Genomic DNA, 20522 nt, shown 5'->3' with positions numbered 1-20522 from the left:
GGGGGTTGTCCATTTGTTATCTGTTTTCTTTTGTCTAAGCAACTGGTTGAGCAATCTAGTGTGGATAGGCTAATTAGCATGTCAATGGATATCCTTGAAGAGTTTCTTGGGAAAAATGCTTGTATTCAATTCAACAGTATAGTAAAGGATGCTTTAACACACCAATTCAATGATCTATTGAAACAATGCAATACTCATAATGATGCCATAAATGATAAAAAATCTTCAAAAAAGGGCAAGAAAAAGAGAATAGCCAATTCTGTATGCATGTTGCTGAGAATGAAAGAAATTGCAGAACAGAAAGAGTTGGAGTGGTATAAGGATAGAACAGAGTTACTAGGAAAGATAGAAAATGCGAGTAGAGATATTGCAGCTATAGCGGATATTTGTGAATGTGAGGACATGAGGAATGAGATTGAACAATTGGTGACTGAGAATAGTGTATTGGAACAGGGGTTGGATGAATGGAAGGAAACATGTATGTTGAGAGAACAGTGTATCGCATCTTTAGAAAAGAAGGAGGCTGGGAATGTAAATGCGATAGAAATGCTTAGGGCAGAACTACAGGAATGTAAAAGTCAGCTAGCCCAAAAAAATCATACCATTGTGTCTTTGAGAGCACGGGCAATGGAGAACGTGCACACCCATTGCTGTGCTAACAAAGATGCACATTCCATTGTGACCCAGGATCAAAGAGAAGGAATACCGATCGAACAGCAACCAGTATGTTCGGCTGACAATGCTGAAGAGTCCCCGAATCAAAGTTCTTCTCTCTTCACTCCTGTGCCAGAAAGGACTGGACAAGGATTAGATATCATAAAAAGGGAGGGTAGCACCCAATCCACAACACTCTCCATACAAGATCGCACAAATTTGTGCCAGATTTTGGGAAAGTTTGACACTAGCGCTTCACCCATTAGTCTCTCGAACAGGCTGGAAGCGGTAGTGGCACAGTACATTTTGAACAATAGGGATGCATGCGCACTCCTCCGCGCATGGCTTCCATTGCAACTGTGTGAAAAACTGCAAACACCAGTCGGGAGTCATAGAGGTCTATCTCCCGAGTTAAACTCAAATTGGGGGAACTCGGCAGATAGAATGAGGGAAATGCAGCGCATAATGGGAGGAAGAGATACTAGGGGTTCAGACGCACTGGAAAATACAAAGTTTAGGAGGGGAATTGATCCAATACTCTTTTGCAGTGAATACTTCTCCATTTATAAAGCCACCTACAATTGTCCTGATATGTCTCCTGATGACAATAGCTTTCTGTGTTCTATGGCTAATAAATGCACATGTATAGATTACCATACCAGAATTGCACTGAGGAACGCCACCTCGTATCAGACCTTTATAAACATATTAAGGGACTGGGTTCGGGAGACAGATCAAGACAATAGGCCCCATAAAAGAGTTGCGGAGATAGTTAAAAGTGAACCTAGAGTGAGATTTGCAGGCAGGTGTTACAGATGTGGCAATACAGGCCATGTGATAAAGGACTGTAAACTGCCTAGGAGGAACATGGGTGAGAAGAAGCCTTGGCATAAGAGGGAACAGCAAAAACCTGGACCAGATAAGGTGGCGAAGGAGCCAAACGAGGCACCTGATGCTACAATATATGGTTCTCTTCGGGGGGAAGTACAGAGGATAGGGAAAAGGCTTGAGGAAAACCACGAGGAGTATAAAATCCCTCCCCCAACCAATCCTTATTTTAAACCATAGGGATGTCAGGCCCCGGAGTTGTCCCTAATATGTCAGCTGGACAGGGACAAAAGCGGCAGACCACGTATCCGAGGGGCGATAGGGGGCCATCGCACAAATGTACTTTTGGATACAGGGGCAGCTGTCAGCATAACTAACATTGAACTTCAAAAGGATCCTGCGGGGAGGCAAATTTTCCTTAGAGGATTCGGGGGACAACTAGTACCCTCTGAGCAATCAATACCCGTAAACATGGAAATAAAGAGGTTATGTGTGGAACACAGTTTGTTTCTTTCCCCAACACATGAGGGCACTATTTTGGGCTCTGATGCCATGGGGGCACACGGACTGATTCTCGATCTATGTAATTGGGTATTGTGGAAAGGGTCTAGATACAAAGGCAAGGTGCACACGGTCATAGACAGCGGTGAGGTTGCATCAGTTAAAACAAATGAAATCCTTGACCCGCAGGCAATACTGAAAACAGAGGACCAAATATTGGCTAAAATCTTGTGGCAACATAACAAAGTGTGGGCAACATCTAAAGCGCAATGTGGTAAGGTTTCAAACATGATTGTTAAAATTGAGGGCCCTGATCCGCCACCTCAGCGTCAGTACAAAATTCCACCCGAATCTATCCCATACATAGAGAGCACAGTGAGGAATTTATTGGCACAAAATGTAATTAAAGAATGCCAGTCTAAAACAAATGCAGCCCTCTGGCCAGTGAAGAAGGAGGGGGGGTGGAGGCCCACTGTAGATTTCCGTGCGCTAAACAGATGCACCCCATCTATTACAAATGTAGTTGCTAAGATGCCAGATATGATGACGGCACTGAAACCTTCAGCGAGGGTGTACTCATCAATTGATATATCAAATGGCTATTTTTCAATTCCCGTACATGAGGATAGCCAATACAAGCTAGCCTTTACATTTCAGGGAAAGCAGTATGCATTCTGTCGATTGGCCCAGGGGTTCAAATCCAGCTCTACATACTTCCACATCTGTATGGTGGATATTCTGAAGACATTTTCTGAGCCAGAATGCATCATTCAATATGTGGACGACGTCTTACTTCAAACAGAGACAAAAGAGCAGCACTACGCTCTGCTGGAGGAACTCCTGACACTAATCGAGAATGCGGGTCTGAAGTTAAATCCCAAAAAGGCACAATTGATGAAGGATTCAGTGTGTTTCTTAGGTGTGATAGTTTCACAGGGGGGAAGGACTCCAGACCCGAACAAATGTGAAACTATCAGGAAACTACCAAGACCAATCACTAAAACTGCTTTGAGGCAGTTCCTGGGAATGGTTGGTTTCTGCAGGGACTTCATTGAAGGCTTTGCAGAAAAGGCAAGACCCCTGTATGAGTTTCTCAAAGGAGAAAAGAGGGAAACAGACCCCTTAGACTGGTTGGGAGAGCATGAACAAGCTTTCACCGAGCTAAAGGTGAGTCTGATGTAGGCCCCGGCTTTGAGCAATCCGAATGCCGATTTGCCCTTTGCACTACAAGTGTACGCCTCTGCTGTAGCAATAACAGCTGTGTTACTGCAGGAGAGGCAGGGTAAATGGGTACCTGTGGGATATTGGTCCAGAGTACTAAGCCCGGTAGAGAGGGGATTCGATGAATGTGTCAGGAACCTTTTGGCAGTGCATTGGTCGGTTCTCGCCACAGAGCATGTTGTGGGGTTTGGTAAAATCATTCTGCAGGCACCCCATTCCCCAATTAAAATGCTTCTGGAACGTACCCTCAGTGGAGTATCCTCCCAAAGGGTAGCCAGATGGCTAGTGGATTTGACACCCAGGAATCTGGCGGTGACCCACAATGCCACCTACACTCTCCCACAATTAATGCAATATGAGGGGGAGCAACATGACTGTGGGGAGGTACATCGGACCAGGACACAGGAGATGTTCAGATTAGCATTGGGTAATGGAGACCTTAAAGTCTGGGTGGATGGATCAAGGTACTGGGATGAAGGAAGTTTTCACACAGGGTATGCCCTGTGGTGCCCCCAGACCAATGAGGAAATCATGACCAAATGCCCTCGAAGCTTTTCTGCCCAAAGAGCTGAACTAGAGGCAGTGAGAGAGGCCATTACGCATTTCAGTTCAGGTCCCATAACCATATTCTCCGACAGCGCCTATGTAACAAGGTCTCTGACCGAATACATGCCTTTGTGGCAGTCAAGGGGCTTCAGTGATGCCTCTGGGAGAGAATTGGTACATAGTGCGGTGCTAAGAGACATATGGGAAAGAGCGAGTGTGGAACCTCAGAGAGTGGCTATCATTAAGGTAAGAGCACACCAAAAAGGTGGAGAGGAAGTTACTGTGGGTAACAACAAGGCAGATGAGCTGGCAAAGGAGGTAGCCCTGATAGGGGTCAAGTGGACACCCTATGATGCTGAAGGGAGGCAGGCATGGGAGGAACATAATTTTGAGGAGCAGAAGGTGAAAGCGGGTTCACATGAACTCTTGCCGGTGCTAAGGATGCCTACCCCATGTTTAGCAGGTGAGCAAAATAAGGACGAGGCCTTGAGCTCAATCAAAAAGCAGCTTAGAGCAAAAGCGGCAGATGCTCCCCAAGATTATGTATTGGAAGACGATCTACTGTTAAAAGAAACGTCAGAAGGACGTAGGTTTGTAATTCCCTCCCAGCATCAAAAAGACTTAGCCCTTGAAAATCACAGGTTAACAGGCCACATGGGTGTCCAGGGTACCTTGAAATTTGTACAAGCTAGATACTGGTGGGAGACAATGGGAAACACAGTCTCACAGGTAGTGCAGGAATGTTTAATATGGGCACAAATGAACCCTAGGCCAAAGGGACAGAGACCAGTATTAGCAAGGGTACCATTAGCCAATGGACCCTGGGAAAACCTACAGATTGACTTTGTTGGTCCATTGCAAAGTACCCCTGGAGGATACAGATATCTACTGGTAGTGGTGGACGTCTTTTCGAAATGGGTGGAGTCTCTGCCCCTAAGAAAGGACTCTGCTACGGCCACAGCTAGAGCTCTGTGGACCGAAGTTTTTTCAAGATGGGGGTTCCCCAAAGTCCTGGAATCCGATAGGGGGACTCACTTTACCGGCAGGGTCATGAAACATATTTGTGAGCTGCTGGGTGTAGAACAGAGATTCCATGTGCCATACCATCCACAATCATCAGGAATGGTTGAAAGGATGAATCGAACATTGAAGGAGAGGCTTAAAAAGATGGTACTGCAATCAGGAAAGAACTGGCTATCCATATCAGCTGATGACGGGGAGAATGATGAACCTTAGCCACCCAGCAGACCCAATACTTAGTACCCCCTTGAGAGAGAGTGCGGAAAAGGACAGATTTCTGGTCCAACTGCAAGAGCAGGTACAGAGGTATTTGCAATTTGCTGCAAGTAACATGGCACCTAAAGAGAAGGAGCAGTGTCTGAAGAAGGGTGGTATGCGCCTTTTAGGCGCAAAGCGGCATATGTTGGAATCAGACAGGAATTATTATTATACATCTACACAGCTGTTTGTACAGCCGAACTCAGCCATACCGATGCCAGGCAGTTTCACATGTTTAAAAGCAAGGAATGTGACACAATTTGAATAGCAGAATGAGTTCTATTCAGCCCACCTGGAATGTACTGACTTCAAAGATAATATGGCGCCGGCTTGTCTGCAAGAACAAAGGACAGCTGGTGGGGCGTCCGAGATCAAGCCACAAGATTTGCAATCCAGTCGGAGCAGTTGCAATTCATGGGCAAACACTGCCCCCCAGAGGCCAAGTATGGCAGGACTGTTAGCCTGGGGGAGGAGACGCCCCAGAGACGCTGATTGGTCTACGGGAGAGAGTAGGATGGGCTATGGGGTGTGGTATGGCTGAGGTATGTTTAACAAAAAGGTTTGCAACCATGAGGTCTCCCTCTGTCCCTCTTTATTCCATCAGGAGACCCAGTCACGAGGATCGATAAGTATAAGGCTTAGATTGCACTGTGATTGTATGCTATGTATTATTGTAACTTCTACTGATACTTGATGCACATTTTTCTTATTTCCTTGGGAAATAAATGAGATTTTGATTGATCTTAGACCGTGTATTGATTTCATAGCCAAGGGTGGTAGCATTGTGATATTAACAATAACATATGCTTGGCGTATTGATTGATAGCTAAACTATAGGGACTAAACAAAGGAATACATAACGGATAATAATAGTACTAGACTGAAGTGATCAGTTACTTCAGGGGGGCTCAGTTTTTTTTACCACGCCAGTGGGGCATGATCAGGGATGCATGCACTGTCCTGTCACCATTTGAGGAGGCCACGAGGATGGTGAGCAGGGACAGTGCATGCATCAGTGACACTGTACCTCTTGTCCACCTGTTGGAGCATATGCTGCATGGAATAATGGACAGGGCACTTGAGGCAGAACAGAGACAGGAAGAGGAGGACTTCCTTGCCTCTCAAGGCCCCGTTTATGCAGACAGTGTTCCTGCTGTCCCACCCATCACACAGGAGGAGGAGGAGGATTGTGTCAGCATGGAGGTGGAGCCTGGCATTCAGCAGCAGCAGCAGCAGCAGTCTTTTAGGGATGATTTACAGTCCCAAGAAACCAGTGGACTTGTACGTGTCTAGGAGGAGGTGGCTGCGGATCATGTCATCCTTAGTGACCCAGAGGACTCTGGACCGAATGCCTCAGTTAACCTACGCTGCATGGCCTCCCTGATCCTGCAAAGCCTGCGGAAGGATCCTCGTATTCTTCAGATCAAGGAGAGGGACCATTACTGGCTGGCTAAGCTCCTTCAGCCACAGTACAAGAGTAAGGTTGTAGACCTTATCTTGCCGTCGCAGAAGGAGCAGAGGATGAGACATCTCCGGGAGGCCTTGCAGAATGGTCTGTGCAATGCATTCCCAGAGACTGGGAGGTTACAAACTCCTGGTCCTGGACAACATGTTGCTGAGGCTTCAGTCAGTCACAGAAGGAGCGGTGGAGAAGGTGGCCGTCTGACCGATGCGTTCAGACAATTTTTTAGTCCGCAGCCCCAAGGTATGATCGGTTCCAGCAACCATCACCAGCATCTGATTTACATGGTGCATGAATACCTGGGGCAAGGTCAGACTTGGACACCTTTCCCACCGAAAATCCTCTGGCTTACTGGGTCTTGAGGATTGATCACTGGCCAGAGCTTGCACAGTATGCAAGTGAGCTACTGGCCTGTCCTGCATCCAGCGTTCTTTCGGAACGCACCTTCAGTGCTGCTGGAGGATTTGTAACCGATCACAGGGTGCGCCTGTCCACTGACTCCGTTGATCGACGGACCTTCATAAAGATGAATCAGTCTTGGATCGCTACCAAGCACCTGAAGCTGATGTAGCCGAATATTTTTTTTTGAAATGTCACATCCCTTCAAGACTGCCTATGCTGATGCTGAGTGACTGTCCTGTTATGTTGACTGACTATCCTCTTCCTCCTCAATGATCCTGCTGATAGCTTGGAAGAACATTTTTGGTTCTGGGTGACACCACCAGTGGCTAAGGCCCAATTTCTCATCCCCTGTTTAACAGGGGCATGTAATACAATTTTTGATGCAATGCTTTGCAGCAGAGCTCATTCCTGCACTCCAACTAGAGTATCTGGGAGAGGTGTCAGTGTTATGGCACCAGCACCAGTGCCTAAGGCCCAATTTTTCAGCCACTGTTTAACAGGGGCATGTAATTACAATTATTGATATAATATTTCACAGCAGGGCCAGTTCATGCGCCCACCGAGAGTAACTGTGAGGACTTTTAGTGTTGTGGCACCAGCACCACCACCACAACCACCAAAGGTCCAATTTTTCTATCACTGTTCAACAATGGCATGTAATTACAATTCTTGATATAATTGTTCAGAGCAGGGTGCTCCAGCACCCACCAAGAGTCACTTTGAGGGCTTACAGTCTTGTGGCCACACCAACACCTTAGGCCCACATTTCTGCAGAGCATATAGGGCAGGCCCCTACTTTCAAACATCCAACTTACAAATGTCTCCTACTTGCAAATGGAAAGAGACAACAGGAAGTGAGATGAAAAAAGACGGACGGCCAAAAAAAATTATACAGGGGTGATAACCCTTCCCTATGTTTTCCAAAAAGCTTAAAATAGATTTTTTGACTGGAGCTACACTTTAAAAATGTACCAGTTGTAAATTACAAACAGATTCTACTTAACACAACAGACCTACACAGTCCCTGTCTTGTTTGCACCGCCTGTATACTGCTGTTCTGAGTATATAGGGCCAGGGGGCCCCACACCTTTCCTTTTTTAAATTTGATTAAGGGGTTCCCCTTAATATCCGTACAAGACCAAAAGGGGCTGGTAATGGGCAGGGGGCTACCCATGCAATTTTTCTCAATTATTTTCATCCGTATTGCCGGAACCAGACATCACATTAAAACCGCAAGCAGTTTTAAATTACTTTTTTTCCGTTAAATGTCATTTTGTGCAGGGACTGTTCTAAACACTGGAAACATGTTCCACTTCGCAGGCATATTATAGACACCCCCCAGGCACATTATTTAAAGGAATATTTCACTTTTTTTTTCAATTTAATCATCATTAAAATCAGCACTCCCGAAAAAAAAGGCTGTTTTAAAAAAAATATTTTGGCATTGATCCATGTCACCTGGGGCAGGAGCCGGGTCCCAAAACCCTTTTTAGGACAATATTTTGCATATTAACCATTAAAATTAGCACTTTTCATTACAAACGTCTGAGTCCCATAGATGGGGTTCTAAAGTTCGTATGAATTTTCGGTACGTTTGAAAGTTCTGGTGCGAACCGAACCGGGGGGGGGGGGGTGTTCGGCTCATCCCTAGTGTTGAGTTATTTTGAGGGGACAACAAATTGACACTGTTATACAAGCGGTACACTCACTACTGTACATTGTAGCAAAGTGTAATTTCTTCAGTGTTGTCACATGAAAATATATAATAAAATATTTACAAAAATGTGAGGGGTGTACTTTTTTACTTTTTTTTTAATGGGTGTGTTTTATGGCAGAGAGTAAAAAATATAGTTTTTTTAAATTATCTGTTGTTCTTTGTGTATAGCACAAAAAAGCAAAGAGATGATCAAATACCACCAAAAGAAAGGACTATTTGTGGGGGAAAAAGGGCATACATTTTATTTGGGTACAGTGTCGCATGACCGTGCAATTGTCAGTTAACCACCGCCCATAGCCGATTAACGGCTTCAGGGCGGTTGTTTAACTCTGAGAGGCCGTTAATTAACGGCCTCCCAGAATTCTGCCCTCGCGTGCCCCCTGGGGGGGAGCATCCGTGACGAAAGAAAGCATCCGTGACCGCCGGGTCCAGTGGACCCGGCGCATCACGGATCACGGTAAACGGCCGCTCATCGCGGCCGTTTACCACGTGATCGCTCCGTCAAATGACAGAGTGATCACTTGTAAACAAACTCCGCTTGTTCCTCCCTCCTCCTCTCTGTACCGATTGGTACAGCGGAGGGGAAAGAGATCGGTGTCAGCAGCGCTGTGGGCTGCATCTGCAGTGCCCACATCCCTGCTCACCGAATTTAACCCCTCCATACCCTGGCAATACTCTGCAATACCAGCTAATACTCTGCAATGCCAGCTAATACTCTGCAATACCCACCAATACTCTGCAATACCCACCAATACTCTGCAATACCCGCCAATACTCTGCAATGCCAGCTAATACTCTGCAATACCAGCCAATACTCTGCAATACCAGCCAATACTTTGCAATACCAGCCAATACTCTGCAATACCCCCCAATACTCTGCAATACCAGCCAATACTCTGCAATACCCCCCAATACTCTGCAATACCCGCCAATACTCTCCAATACCCGCCAATACTCTGCAATACCAGCCAATACTCTGCAATACCCGCCAATACTCTGCAATACCAGCCAATACTCTGCAATACTAGCCAATACTCTGCAACACCCGCCAATACTCTGCAATACCCCACCAATACTCTGCAATACCCCGCAATACCCCACCAATACTCTGCAATACCCTGCCATAAATTGCCATACCCAGACATACTTGGAGATACCCTGCAATACCCAGCCATACACGGAGATACCCAGCCATATTCGGAGATACCCAGCCATACTCGGTGATACCCTGCAATACCCAGCCATAGACGCCCCCCCTCGCCGCCCTCCGGTGCTTCTACCAACTCGCCAATACGATCAAAGCCAGAATCTTTTTATTTTATTTTTTATTTTTATTTCAGGCTTCCCAACCTAGAGGTGAGATGTGGGGTCTTATTGACCCCCAGATCTCACTGTAAAGAGGACCTGTCATCCCATATTCCTATTACAAGGGATGTTTACATTTCTTGTAATAGGAATAAAAGTGATCAAAAATTTATTTTTGGGGAAAAAATTTCAAACTAAAATAAATAAAGTAAAATGAACAAAAAAAATAATAAATTAAAGCGCTCCTGTCCCCATGTGCTAGCATGCAGAAGCGAATGCATACTTAAGCCCCGCCCACATATGAAAATGGTGTTCAATCCACACATGTGAGGTATCGCCGTGAACGTTAGAGCGGGAGCAATAATTCTAGCCCTAGACCTCCTCTGTAACTCAAAACATGTAACCAGTAAAAAAAATTTAAAGTGTCACCTATGGGGATTTTTAAGTAGCGACGTTTGGTGCCATTCCACGAGCGTGTGCAATTTTGAAGAGTGACATGTTAGGTATCTATTTACTCAGCATAACTTCATCTTTCATTGTATGCAAAAATTGGGCTAACTTTACTGTTTTTTTTTTTTTAAGCACGAAACAGTTTTTTCCCCCCAAAAAAGCATTTGAAAAATTGCTGCGCGAATACCGTGTGAGATAAAAATTTGCAACGACCACCATTGTATTCTCTAGGGTCTTTGCTAAAAAAAAATATATAATGTTTTAGGGTTCTATGTAATTTTCTAGCAAATAAATGATGATTTTTACATGTAGGAGAGAAATGTCAGAATTGTCCTGGGTGCTCCAGAACGCCTGATGGCGCTCCCTGCATTTTGGGCCTCTGTATGTGGCCACGCTGTGTAAAAATCTCACACATGTGGTATAATAGCAGAAGGAGTAATATCAGAATGTGTTTTGGGGTGTAATTTGTGGTATGCATATGCTGTGTGTGAGAAATAAACTGATAATATGACAATTTTGTGGGAAAAAAAAGGAAAAAAAATCTTGATTTTGCAACTGTGGGAAAAAATGACAACTTCAAAAAACTCATCATGCCTCTTGCTAAATATCTTGGAATATCTTCTTTCCAAAAAGGGAAATTTGGGGGGTATTTGTAATTTTATGGCATATTAGGGTCTCAAGAATTGAAATAGGCCGTCAGTACTTCAGGTGTGATCAATTTTCAGATATTGGCACCATAGCTTGTGGACTCTATAACTTTCACAAAGACCAAATAATATCCACCAATTTGTACTTATTTTTACCAAAGATATGTAGTGGTATAAATTTTGGCCAAAATTTATGAAGAAAAATTACTAATCTGCTAAATTTTATAACAGAAACGAAGAAAAATTCATTTTTTTTACAGAATTTTCGGTCTTTTTTCTTTTATAGCACACAAAATAAAAAACCGAGAGGTGATTAAATACCACCAAAAGAAAGCTCTGTTTGTGTGAAAAAAAGGACAAAAATTTCATATGGGTACAGTGTTGCATGACTGAGTAATTGTCATTCAAAATGTGAGAGCACCAAAAGCTGAAAATTGGTCTGGTTATTAAGGGTGTTTAAGTGCCCAGTGGTCAAGTGGTTAAAATAACACAGTGTATATCCAGGTCAGATCCCAAAAAGATTATTCTCTGAGATGGAACAGGACTAGTTGGCTCTTCTTTCAGTTAATGATACATCCAAACTTCTCCAAGGCTTGATTCAAAATCCCACTGTGTTCCAGGAGACTCTTAAAACACTGAGCCACCAAGAGAATGTCAATAAGTTATTGATAAACCTGTCACCCCGGTCAGAGAATCTTCCATATGGGTATTCAAGTGGATGGACCGAGGTAGATCAATCATGATGGAAAAAACAGAAAAAAGCCAATAGGGAAGTACAGCTGGTACTAAATCTACTGTTCAATCAACGCCACTCACAAGACAACTCTGTAAAACAGGAATCAGTGTATGTTCCGGGTTCGCCGCTGGACGGTGTGCATTCCACAAACGACGGAAGTTGTGTCACTGGTTCATGAAACCGGAAATGTGTCAATGCATTTCATCCCTCCTCCAGGGCGTCAAGGTCCTCTCATGTATCAAGATCCTTGATGATGCCCTGGAGGAGGGGTGAAACGCATTGATGCATTTCCGGTTTCATGAACCAGTGACGCTACTTCTGTTGTCTGTGGAATGCATGCCCTCTAACGGCAAACCCGGAACACACACCGATGCCTGTTTTACAGAGTTTTCTTGTGAGTGCTGTTGTTTTATTGTGCAGTACATTTAGTACCAGCGGTACTTCACTATTGGCTTTTTTCAGTTTTTCCCATTATGACTAACCTACCTCGGTCCACCTATGGGAATACCCATATGGAAGTTTATCTGAGAGTCCAGTTCATATACACCAGATCTTTTAGATCACAGCTTTATTGAACCCAGACTGCAAAGCTGAGGGTCTATTAACTCTGGTGAGTGGGGTCACAAGAAAGGAGTGTGGCACTTGAACACTTTATCCTGAACAACGAAGCACCTTAATTTAGAGCACTTAGCACTTTATTTATTATATTTGTATATATTTTTATAATATTGTCACAGTCAATTTTCTTTTGGCACATTATCAAGCTGTTGTTCAATATTCTGTTAATTCATGTATTCATTTTTTTTAGGTTTTTAGCACCTTTGTAATAGCTGCTGTGGTTTATTTATTGTTTTTTCACTCACTATTCCATTCAGCGCGAGTTCTATTTAGTATATACACAGCTTTTAGTGTATGCTAAATGCCACCAGCAAAAAAAAAATATTAAGCAAAAGTTACAATTTAAAATGGCACTGTCAGAGAATGCCTATCTATCACTTGGCTCACAGAAATGCACACAGAAGTATTAGCAGAATTGTGAACATGCATGCACATGCGCACAGGGTGGGCTCGCTTGCACAGACTCGCACTCAGTGCATGTTGGTGCCAGACAGGCTATTTAAGGATGCTCCTGCTCATGCTTTAGTGCTGACTGGTCTTTCAGATATTCCCTGCATCCTGCTGCTACTCAACTTGTTCCCTTGTCATTGACCCAGCTTGCCTCTGACCTGAACTTGGATACTGATTCTGCCTTGTTTCCAGTTTCTGATCCCTGCTCTGTTCCCGACCACATCTTATGATTCTGTACTGTGCTGCCTGCCTGCTGCTGACCCCAACTATCCCTGTGACCATGCTTAAATTACTGCCTCTGTTTCCACATCCAGTTTGAGTACTTACATGACTGTCATCTGCATCAGTTCTGCTCACCACAGTAAGTTCCTGTCTCATGTCTGCTGGGAGCTCTGACAAGCCTTGCATCTGGAACCTGAAGCCCATGCGGAGTGCCCCTTTATCTTCATCTGGCTCTCCATGCACAGTTACTGTTCCTGACCTGATGTTCTGCCAGCCTGCCTGGGACCACATCACCAGCTGCAAGCACTCCAATCAACACCTGCCAGCACTTGTGTTCCTCCTGCACCTCGGTACCCTCAGTTCCATTTTCAGTGGGACCTGGGCTGGAGATACAAGAGAGGCCTACCTCATCATTTAAGTCTCCGATCAGATATGTAAGAGGCAACCTGATATTACCCACATAAAACACAAGTGTTTTTAACGTGCACTATTCTCATTAAAGTGAAGAGTTTTACCATATGTAGGAGCTGCAAAGGCATGCACAATACAATCTAAAAGTTAGGAGATGACTGATGACTTTTACAAGAAAATAATAAATGATCATTTTTCACCCTGATAATTTCCTAAAGTTACATTTACCAAGGTCAAAGGATAACATAGGAGAATGGGTTATGTAATTTAAATTAAACTGTCAGGGTGCAGAGAGCTAACACAAAACATGAATCAAGAAGGAGTCATAAACGCATAATTGATTGAAAATATAAATTACTGTTTAACTGCTTTGTTTGTAATCAGTCAAAGAGATGAGTGGATAACTATAGAAATATTTATTTACAGTTGTAAATGTTAAGAGATCATAAATATATGTTATGGCATTTCAGACTAGTTGATTATTTATTCATAACAATCAGGACACACCAGTATTCAATTTAACAAGAAAATGACAGTAAAGTATATCTAAGGCCCAATGAGTGCCCCCCACATCGGGGCAGTCAAGCTGCAGCTCCCTGTGTCCATTCACCCACTTTGTCTACTCATTGACTCACTGACTTTGATTGACAGCAGCAAGAGCCAATTGCACCACACTGCTGTCTCATCCAATGAGGAGAGGAGTCCCAGGCAGCCGAGTCTCTCGTGCAACATGTATGAAAAGTGGTTCTGGACAGCCGCACTGAGAAAAAAGCCTTTTATTCAAAAAACATGAAATCCAAAATTGCACGTCACAGCAGAACAAGAAACTGACGCGTTTCACACTACACACAGTGCTTAATCATAGCAGTGCAACATCACTGGATCTAGATGGACCTCAGGTAAGTAATAGGGGGGCTGAGAGGGGCTGCTACACAGAAGGATTATTATCTTAATGCACAGAATGCATTAAGATACAAAAAACCTTCAGTCTTTACAACCACTTTAAATCTCTTTTTATATTTTTTTGTAAAGAGATGCAGACAACTAATACAACATTGCAATGTATTTTCAATATTAGGCCAAGGTAAAAAAAACACAGGGACATGACCTTCAACTAGTAGGGGAAAACTTCAAAACCAGTCTTATGCCACGTACACATGTAGCAGACAATCCGGCGGACTTAGTCTGGTGGACTTTCCGCCGAACTGTCCATCGGACTTTCCGAACGAGCTACTTGCCCACACACAGGGGACTAATATGGTGTACTAAGTCCGCCGGACTATCCGCCGTACTTTTGAAATGAACGGACTCGCCCACACACGTGGAGGAAAGTCCGCTCATTTTGAGCGCGTCTCCAGGTAGTGAAGGACGCGTCTCTGGCCCCATCACCTGGTATGGACTTAAAGGGGAACCCCTACGCCAAAGAATCAGCGTGGGGGTCCCCCCTAGGTCCATATCAGACCCTTATCCGAGCACGCTACCCAGCCGGCCAGAAAAGGGGGTGGGGACGAGCGAGCGCCCCCCCCTGCCCGTGCCCTCAACATGGGGGGTGCCTTGGGGAAGGGGAGCCACGCGACCCCCCCACCCCAAAGCACATTGTCCCCATGTTGATGAGGACAAGGGCCTCTTCCCGACAACCCTGGCCGTTGGTTGTCGGGGTCTGCGGGCGGGGGGCTTATTGGAATCCGGGAGCCCCCTCTAATAAGGGGGCCCCCGGATACCGCCCCCCCCACCCTATGTGAATGAGTATGGGGTACAATGTACCCCTACCCATTCACCTGTGAAAAAAAGTAAAAATAAAACACAACACACAAGGGTTAAAATAGTTTATTGCACAGCTCCGGGGGTCTTCTGTCCGTCTTCGGGGGGTCTTCTCGCCGGACTCCTCCGCTATCTTCTGCTAGCTCTTTTACTAGCAGAGGAGCCCGGCTTTCTTCTTCACCGCCGCCCTCTTCTTCCAACTTCGGGGTCTTGTCTCCCTCTTCGGTTCTTCTTGCCGGGCCACCATGCCCTCTTCTAGCTCTTTTACAAGCGGTGGCCCGGTCTTCTGTCACCGCTGTCCCCGTCTTCTGTTCTTCTGTTCTTCTCTTCCTCTCTTTTTTTATTCAGATGTTGCATCGTCGCTGCCTCCGCTCACAATGGCAGGGACGTGGCGCGCGGCGACATATATAGGGACATCACCGGATGATGTCCCCGCCCATTATGATGTCACAGTCCCAGCATCCTCTGAAGATCGGGCCACCGCTTGTAAAAGAGCTAGAAGAAGGCGCGGTGGCCCGGCAAGAAGAACCGAAGGGGGACAAGACCCCCGAAGTCGGAAGTAGAGGGCGGCGGCGAAGGAGAAAGCCGGGCTCCTCCGCTAGTAGCAGAGGAGTCCGGCGGACAGAAGACCCCCGCAGCTGTGCAATAAACAATTTTAACCCTTATGTGTTGTGTTTTATTTTTACTTTTTTTCACAGGTGAATGGGTAGGGGTACATTGTACACCATACTCATTCACATAGGGTGGGGGGCCTCCTTATTAAAGGGGGCTCCCGGATTCCGATAAGCCCCCCGCCCGCAGACCCCAACAACCAACGGCCAGGGTTGTCGGGAAGAGGCCCTTGTCCTCATCAACATGGGGACAAGGTGCTTTGGGGTGGGGGGGCTGCGCGGCCCCCTTCCCCAAGGCACCCCCCATGTTGAGGGCACGCGGCCTGGTACGGCTCAGGAGGGGGTGCTCGCTCGTCACCACCCCCTTTCCTGGCCGGCGGGGTAGCATGCTCGGATAAGGGTCTGACGTGGACCAAGGGGGGACCCCAATGCCAATTTTTTGGCGTAGGGATTCCCCTTTAACTCCATACCAGGTGACGGGGCCAGTGACGCCTACTTCACTGGCCCCGGCTACCTGGAGACGCGCTCAAAATGAGCGGACTTTTCTTTGGGCGGGAAAAGTCCGTTCATTTCAAAAGTACGGTGGACTGGCACACACACGGCCGGATTGTCCGCCGAAATGCGAGTCCGGCGGACATATTCTAGTGCAAAAATACTTTCTTAGTCCACCGGACTTTTGGGTAAAAAAAGTCTGCCGGAGCCCACACAGGGGGATTTTCCACCGGATTGTTTGATCGTGTATACGAGGCATTTGGAAGTTTTATTTTACCAAAAGAGTCGTTGATGCTTGGAAGACATTTTCAGCAGAGGTAGTGTGTCAATTAACAGTAAGTGGATTCAAACATGTTTGGGACAAACATAGATTCATACTCAGACAAAAAAGTTGCATTGTCCCCAACCTTTAGTCCTGGTGACAATGATCATTAGGGCAAATAAAAAGAGTGAAGCTCCCCTGCTAAATCATAGTCAACAATAAAAACCTTACAGCATTCTAGGCCTTTTCTTCTCTATCCAAACCTAAACAGGAAACTTCTGGGTTTAAATCACTTTAACAAACTTGGGATAGTACAGTGAATTTTAAGTGAGCAGATATTTTGAGATATTATTGCACTGCTTGTTTACAGCTAATTTTATATGACTTTCACTTTTTAGAGGCTTATTTTTCAATATTTATTTCTGTTTCTGCAGTTTTTATTGTTTTGTTGAAAATATGTAAGCAATGCAAAGCAGTAGAGTTCAAGCAAGATAATACTAGGCAAGGTAATGTTTACAGCAAGATATATTCGATAAAGATAACATGCAGGGCAGCCATCAGAAATTTTGGTGCCCCTTACACAGCTTTAGGCCTCCCCCTCCCCCCCCCCCCCCCCGGGCTCGACCCCCAACATTTTTATTTGTTGCGCTATAAACAAAAAAAGTGATCATTTAAAAAAAAAACTATATTTTTTACTTTTTGCTATAATAAATATCTCCCAAATTAAAAAAAAAATCCAATTTCTTCATCAGTATTCAACTTATTTTTGGTAAAAAAAAAATCGCAATAAGCGTATGTTGACTGGTTTGTGCAAAAGTTATAGACACAAACTATGGGAAAGATTTATGGCATTTTGTATTATTATTATTTTTTTTAAATAGTATTGGCGGTGATCTGTGATTCTTAGCAGTACTGCAACATTGCGACAGACAGATCGGACACTTTTGACACTTTTTTGGGACCATTCACAATTACACAGTGATCAGTGCTATAAAAATGCACTGATTACTGTGTAATTGTCACTGGCAGGGAAGGGGTTAACACTTGGGGATCAAGGGGTTAAATGTGTGTTCCCTCAGTGTGTTCTAATTGTGTGGGGAAGGGAGTGACATGGTGTGAGTGCATGCGTTGTGGAGACTGGATGGATGGATGGTGCTTGGCGTGGGTGGGGATGTGTGCGTTGTGGAGACTGGAGGGATGGATGGTGCTCGGCGTGGGTGGGGACGCGTGCGTTGTGGAGACTGGAGGGATGGATGGTGCTCGGCGTGGGTGGGGATGCGTGTGTTGTGGAGACTGGAGGGATGGATGGTGCTCTGCGTGGGTGGGGATGCGTGCGTTGTGGAGACTGGAGGGATGGATGGTGCTTGACGTGGGTGGGGATCCGTGCATTGTGGAGACTGGAGGGATGGCTGGTGCTTGGCGTGGGTGGGGATGCGTGCATTGTAGAGACTGGAGGGATGGATGGTGCTTGGCGTGGGTGGGGATGCGTGCGTTGTGGAGACTAAAGGGATGGATGGTGCTTGGCATGGGTGGGGATGCATGTGTTGTGGAGACTGGAGGGATGGATGGTGCTTGGCCTGGGTGGGGATGCATGTGTTGTGGAGACTGGAGGGATGGATGGTGCTCGGCCTGGGTGGGAATGCATGCATTGTGGAGACTGAAGGGATGGAGTAGATGCTGGGTGCGGATGAAGTTGATTGAGTTGCACTGTGAAAATGGATGAGAATGAGAGTTACATAGTGAAGAGGCGGGCAGCAGGTTCTCCAAATGAGACTCATTTAGACCCACAGAGTCATCCATTTTCAAAATGCAAATCAATTATAGGCAGCTAGTCAGCCTAAGACCCCTTTCACACTGTGGGCTTTTTTCAGGCGCTACAGTGCTAAAAATAGCGACTGCATAGCGCTTCAAAAAAGCGGGCTCTAGTCACTCCAGTGTGGAAGTAATCAGGCTTTCACAATGGAGTGGTGCACTGGCAGGATGTCAGGAAAAGTCCTGCCAGCAGCTTCTTTGGAACGGTGAACTCACCGCTCCTCCCCATTGAAATCAATGGGGCAGCGCTGTGATACCACTGCCAAAACGCTGCTCCGGCAGCATTTTGCGGGTGAATTTAGCCCCTTTTCGGCCGCTAGTGGGGGGGGTTAAAAGCGACCCGCTAGCAGCCATATAGCATCGCTAAATCTACGGTAAAGCGGCGCTAAAAATAGCGCTGCCTTATCACTGATGATGGTGGCGGCTTGGTGTGAAAGGGTTCTTAGAGTGTCCATATTTAAGGAACATGCTATGCATGTCTTCAAAAACTGCTATTTATTTTTATCATGGATTTCCAAGAACTAACTATTTTGTGATCACTGCAAACTTGAAAGAGATCAGCTTACTATGTTTACAGGGGATACCTTGCATTGGACTTAGTTGATAAGGTTGTAGATTCTGATCCAAAAACTGGCATGACCACCAAATGTGGTTCATATTCCCCTCTAAGCAACAATCCCAAAAGCAATATGTAGGAGAAGCACATAATTGTATTACCACTGTTAAATGTGACAGCCAGCTCCTGCTAGGTAGGTAGCCTGCACCCGCCACCACCCTAACAACCAGTGACTTGTCCCTGTAAGTCACCTTCAGCTGTCAGCTGGGGATTCCTGACTAAGAGGTGAATGTAAACAAACAGTGGGGATAGTGTACCCTTTAGGTTATGAATTTAATTTTCCATTTAAGCTTTATTGATTTTAAATTACAAGTTCAATAGTATAGACACCATTTTAAATATGCATACATCAGCACACAATAAAGATTGTTAGGATGCTATAAAGTGAATTGCATTATAAAGAAATGGATATTACAGAACATCTAAACTGGTGTGAACAAGAATTCTAACAAGAATGAGGCTAGGGTTAGTTTTAGAATGGTAGAGTTATTAAACACCGAGATATAGTGAGGTTAGAGGTTACTTTTGTTAAAGGAGTTATTATTTTATTTTTTCAGTACAAATGTGTAAGTCAGTGGTTCTCAACCATAGTCCTCAAGTACCCTCAATGGGCCATGTTTTCAGGTTTTCCTTTATTCTGCACAACTGCTTTAAACCAATATCAATGGCATGGTATTGATAAGAGCTATTTTATCTAAGGGAAGTTCCCAAAACATTGCCCTTGAGGACTGAGGTTGAGGACCACTGGTGCAAATCATTTGTCCCAAGAGAGTTTAACCAGTTCCCGACCGGCGAACGCCGATGTACGTCAGCAGAATGGCACGGGCAGGCATATTGGCGTACAGGTACGTCCAATCTTTAATGCCGCCCTGCTCGCGTGGCGGTCGGGACCCCCGGGACTCTGGTCGCGGGTCCCGCGGACTCGATCGCCACGGGCATACCCGCGATTGTTTCACGGGGCGGCTGAATGGAAAAATGCCGTTGTAAACAGCATTTCCCCATTCTGCCTAGCAACTAGTGACGCTGATCTCTGCTCCATGTGATTGGAGCAGAGATCAGTGTTCACTAAATGAAAGCCCAGCCCCCCACAGTTAGTAACACACCCCTAGGAACACTTAACCCCACTGGTTAACCCCTTCACTGCCAGTGTCATTTACACAGGAATCACTGCATTTATATAGCAGTGATTGCTGTATAAATGACAATGGTCCCAAAAATGTGTCAAAAATGTCTGATGTGTCCGCCATAATGTCACAGTCACAATAAAAATCGCTGATTGCCGCCATTACTAGTAAAAAAAAAATTATTAATAAAAATGCCATAAAACTAACCCCTATTTTGTAAACGCTATAACTTTTGCGCAAACCAATCAATAATTTCTTATTGCGATTTTTTTTTACCAAAAATATGTAGAAGAATACGTATCGGCCTAAACTGAGGGAAATTTTTTTTATATCTTTTTGGGGGATTTTATTATAACAAAAAGTAAAAAATAATGTGTTTTTTTCAAAATTGTCGCT

General features: G+C 45.0%; 1 protein-coding gene across 1 annotated transcript; it reads left to right on the top strand.

Annotated features, from left to right (window-relative positions):
- The first annotated feature begins 279 nt into the window (after positions 1–279).
- Positions 280–1942, top strand: LOC143986691 (posterior protein-like). Its single transcript, XM_077485100.1, has one exon. The coding sequence runs from the start codon at positions 280–282 to the stop codon at positions 1720–1722; it is 1443 nt and encodes a 480-aa protein (XP_077341226.1). The 3' UTR covers positions 1723–1942.
- The last annotated feature ends 18580 nt before the right edge of the window (positions 1943–20522 follow it).

This window comes from Lithobates pipiens, unplaced genomic scaffold (genome assembly GCF_037356315.1).
Source record: "Lithobates pipiens isolate NorthernLeopardFrog02 unplaced genomic scaffold, aLitPip1_a1.2 Scaffold_18, whole genome shotgun sequence".
In the NCBI taxonomy this organism is placed as follows: Eukaryota; Metazoa; Chordata; class Amphibia; order Anura; family Ranidae; genus Lithobates; species Lithobates pipiens.
The sequence above is the reverse complement of the archived record's forward strand: the minus strand, read 5'-3'. Positions and strand labels throughout refer to the sequence as shown.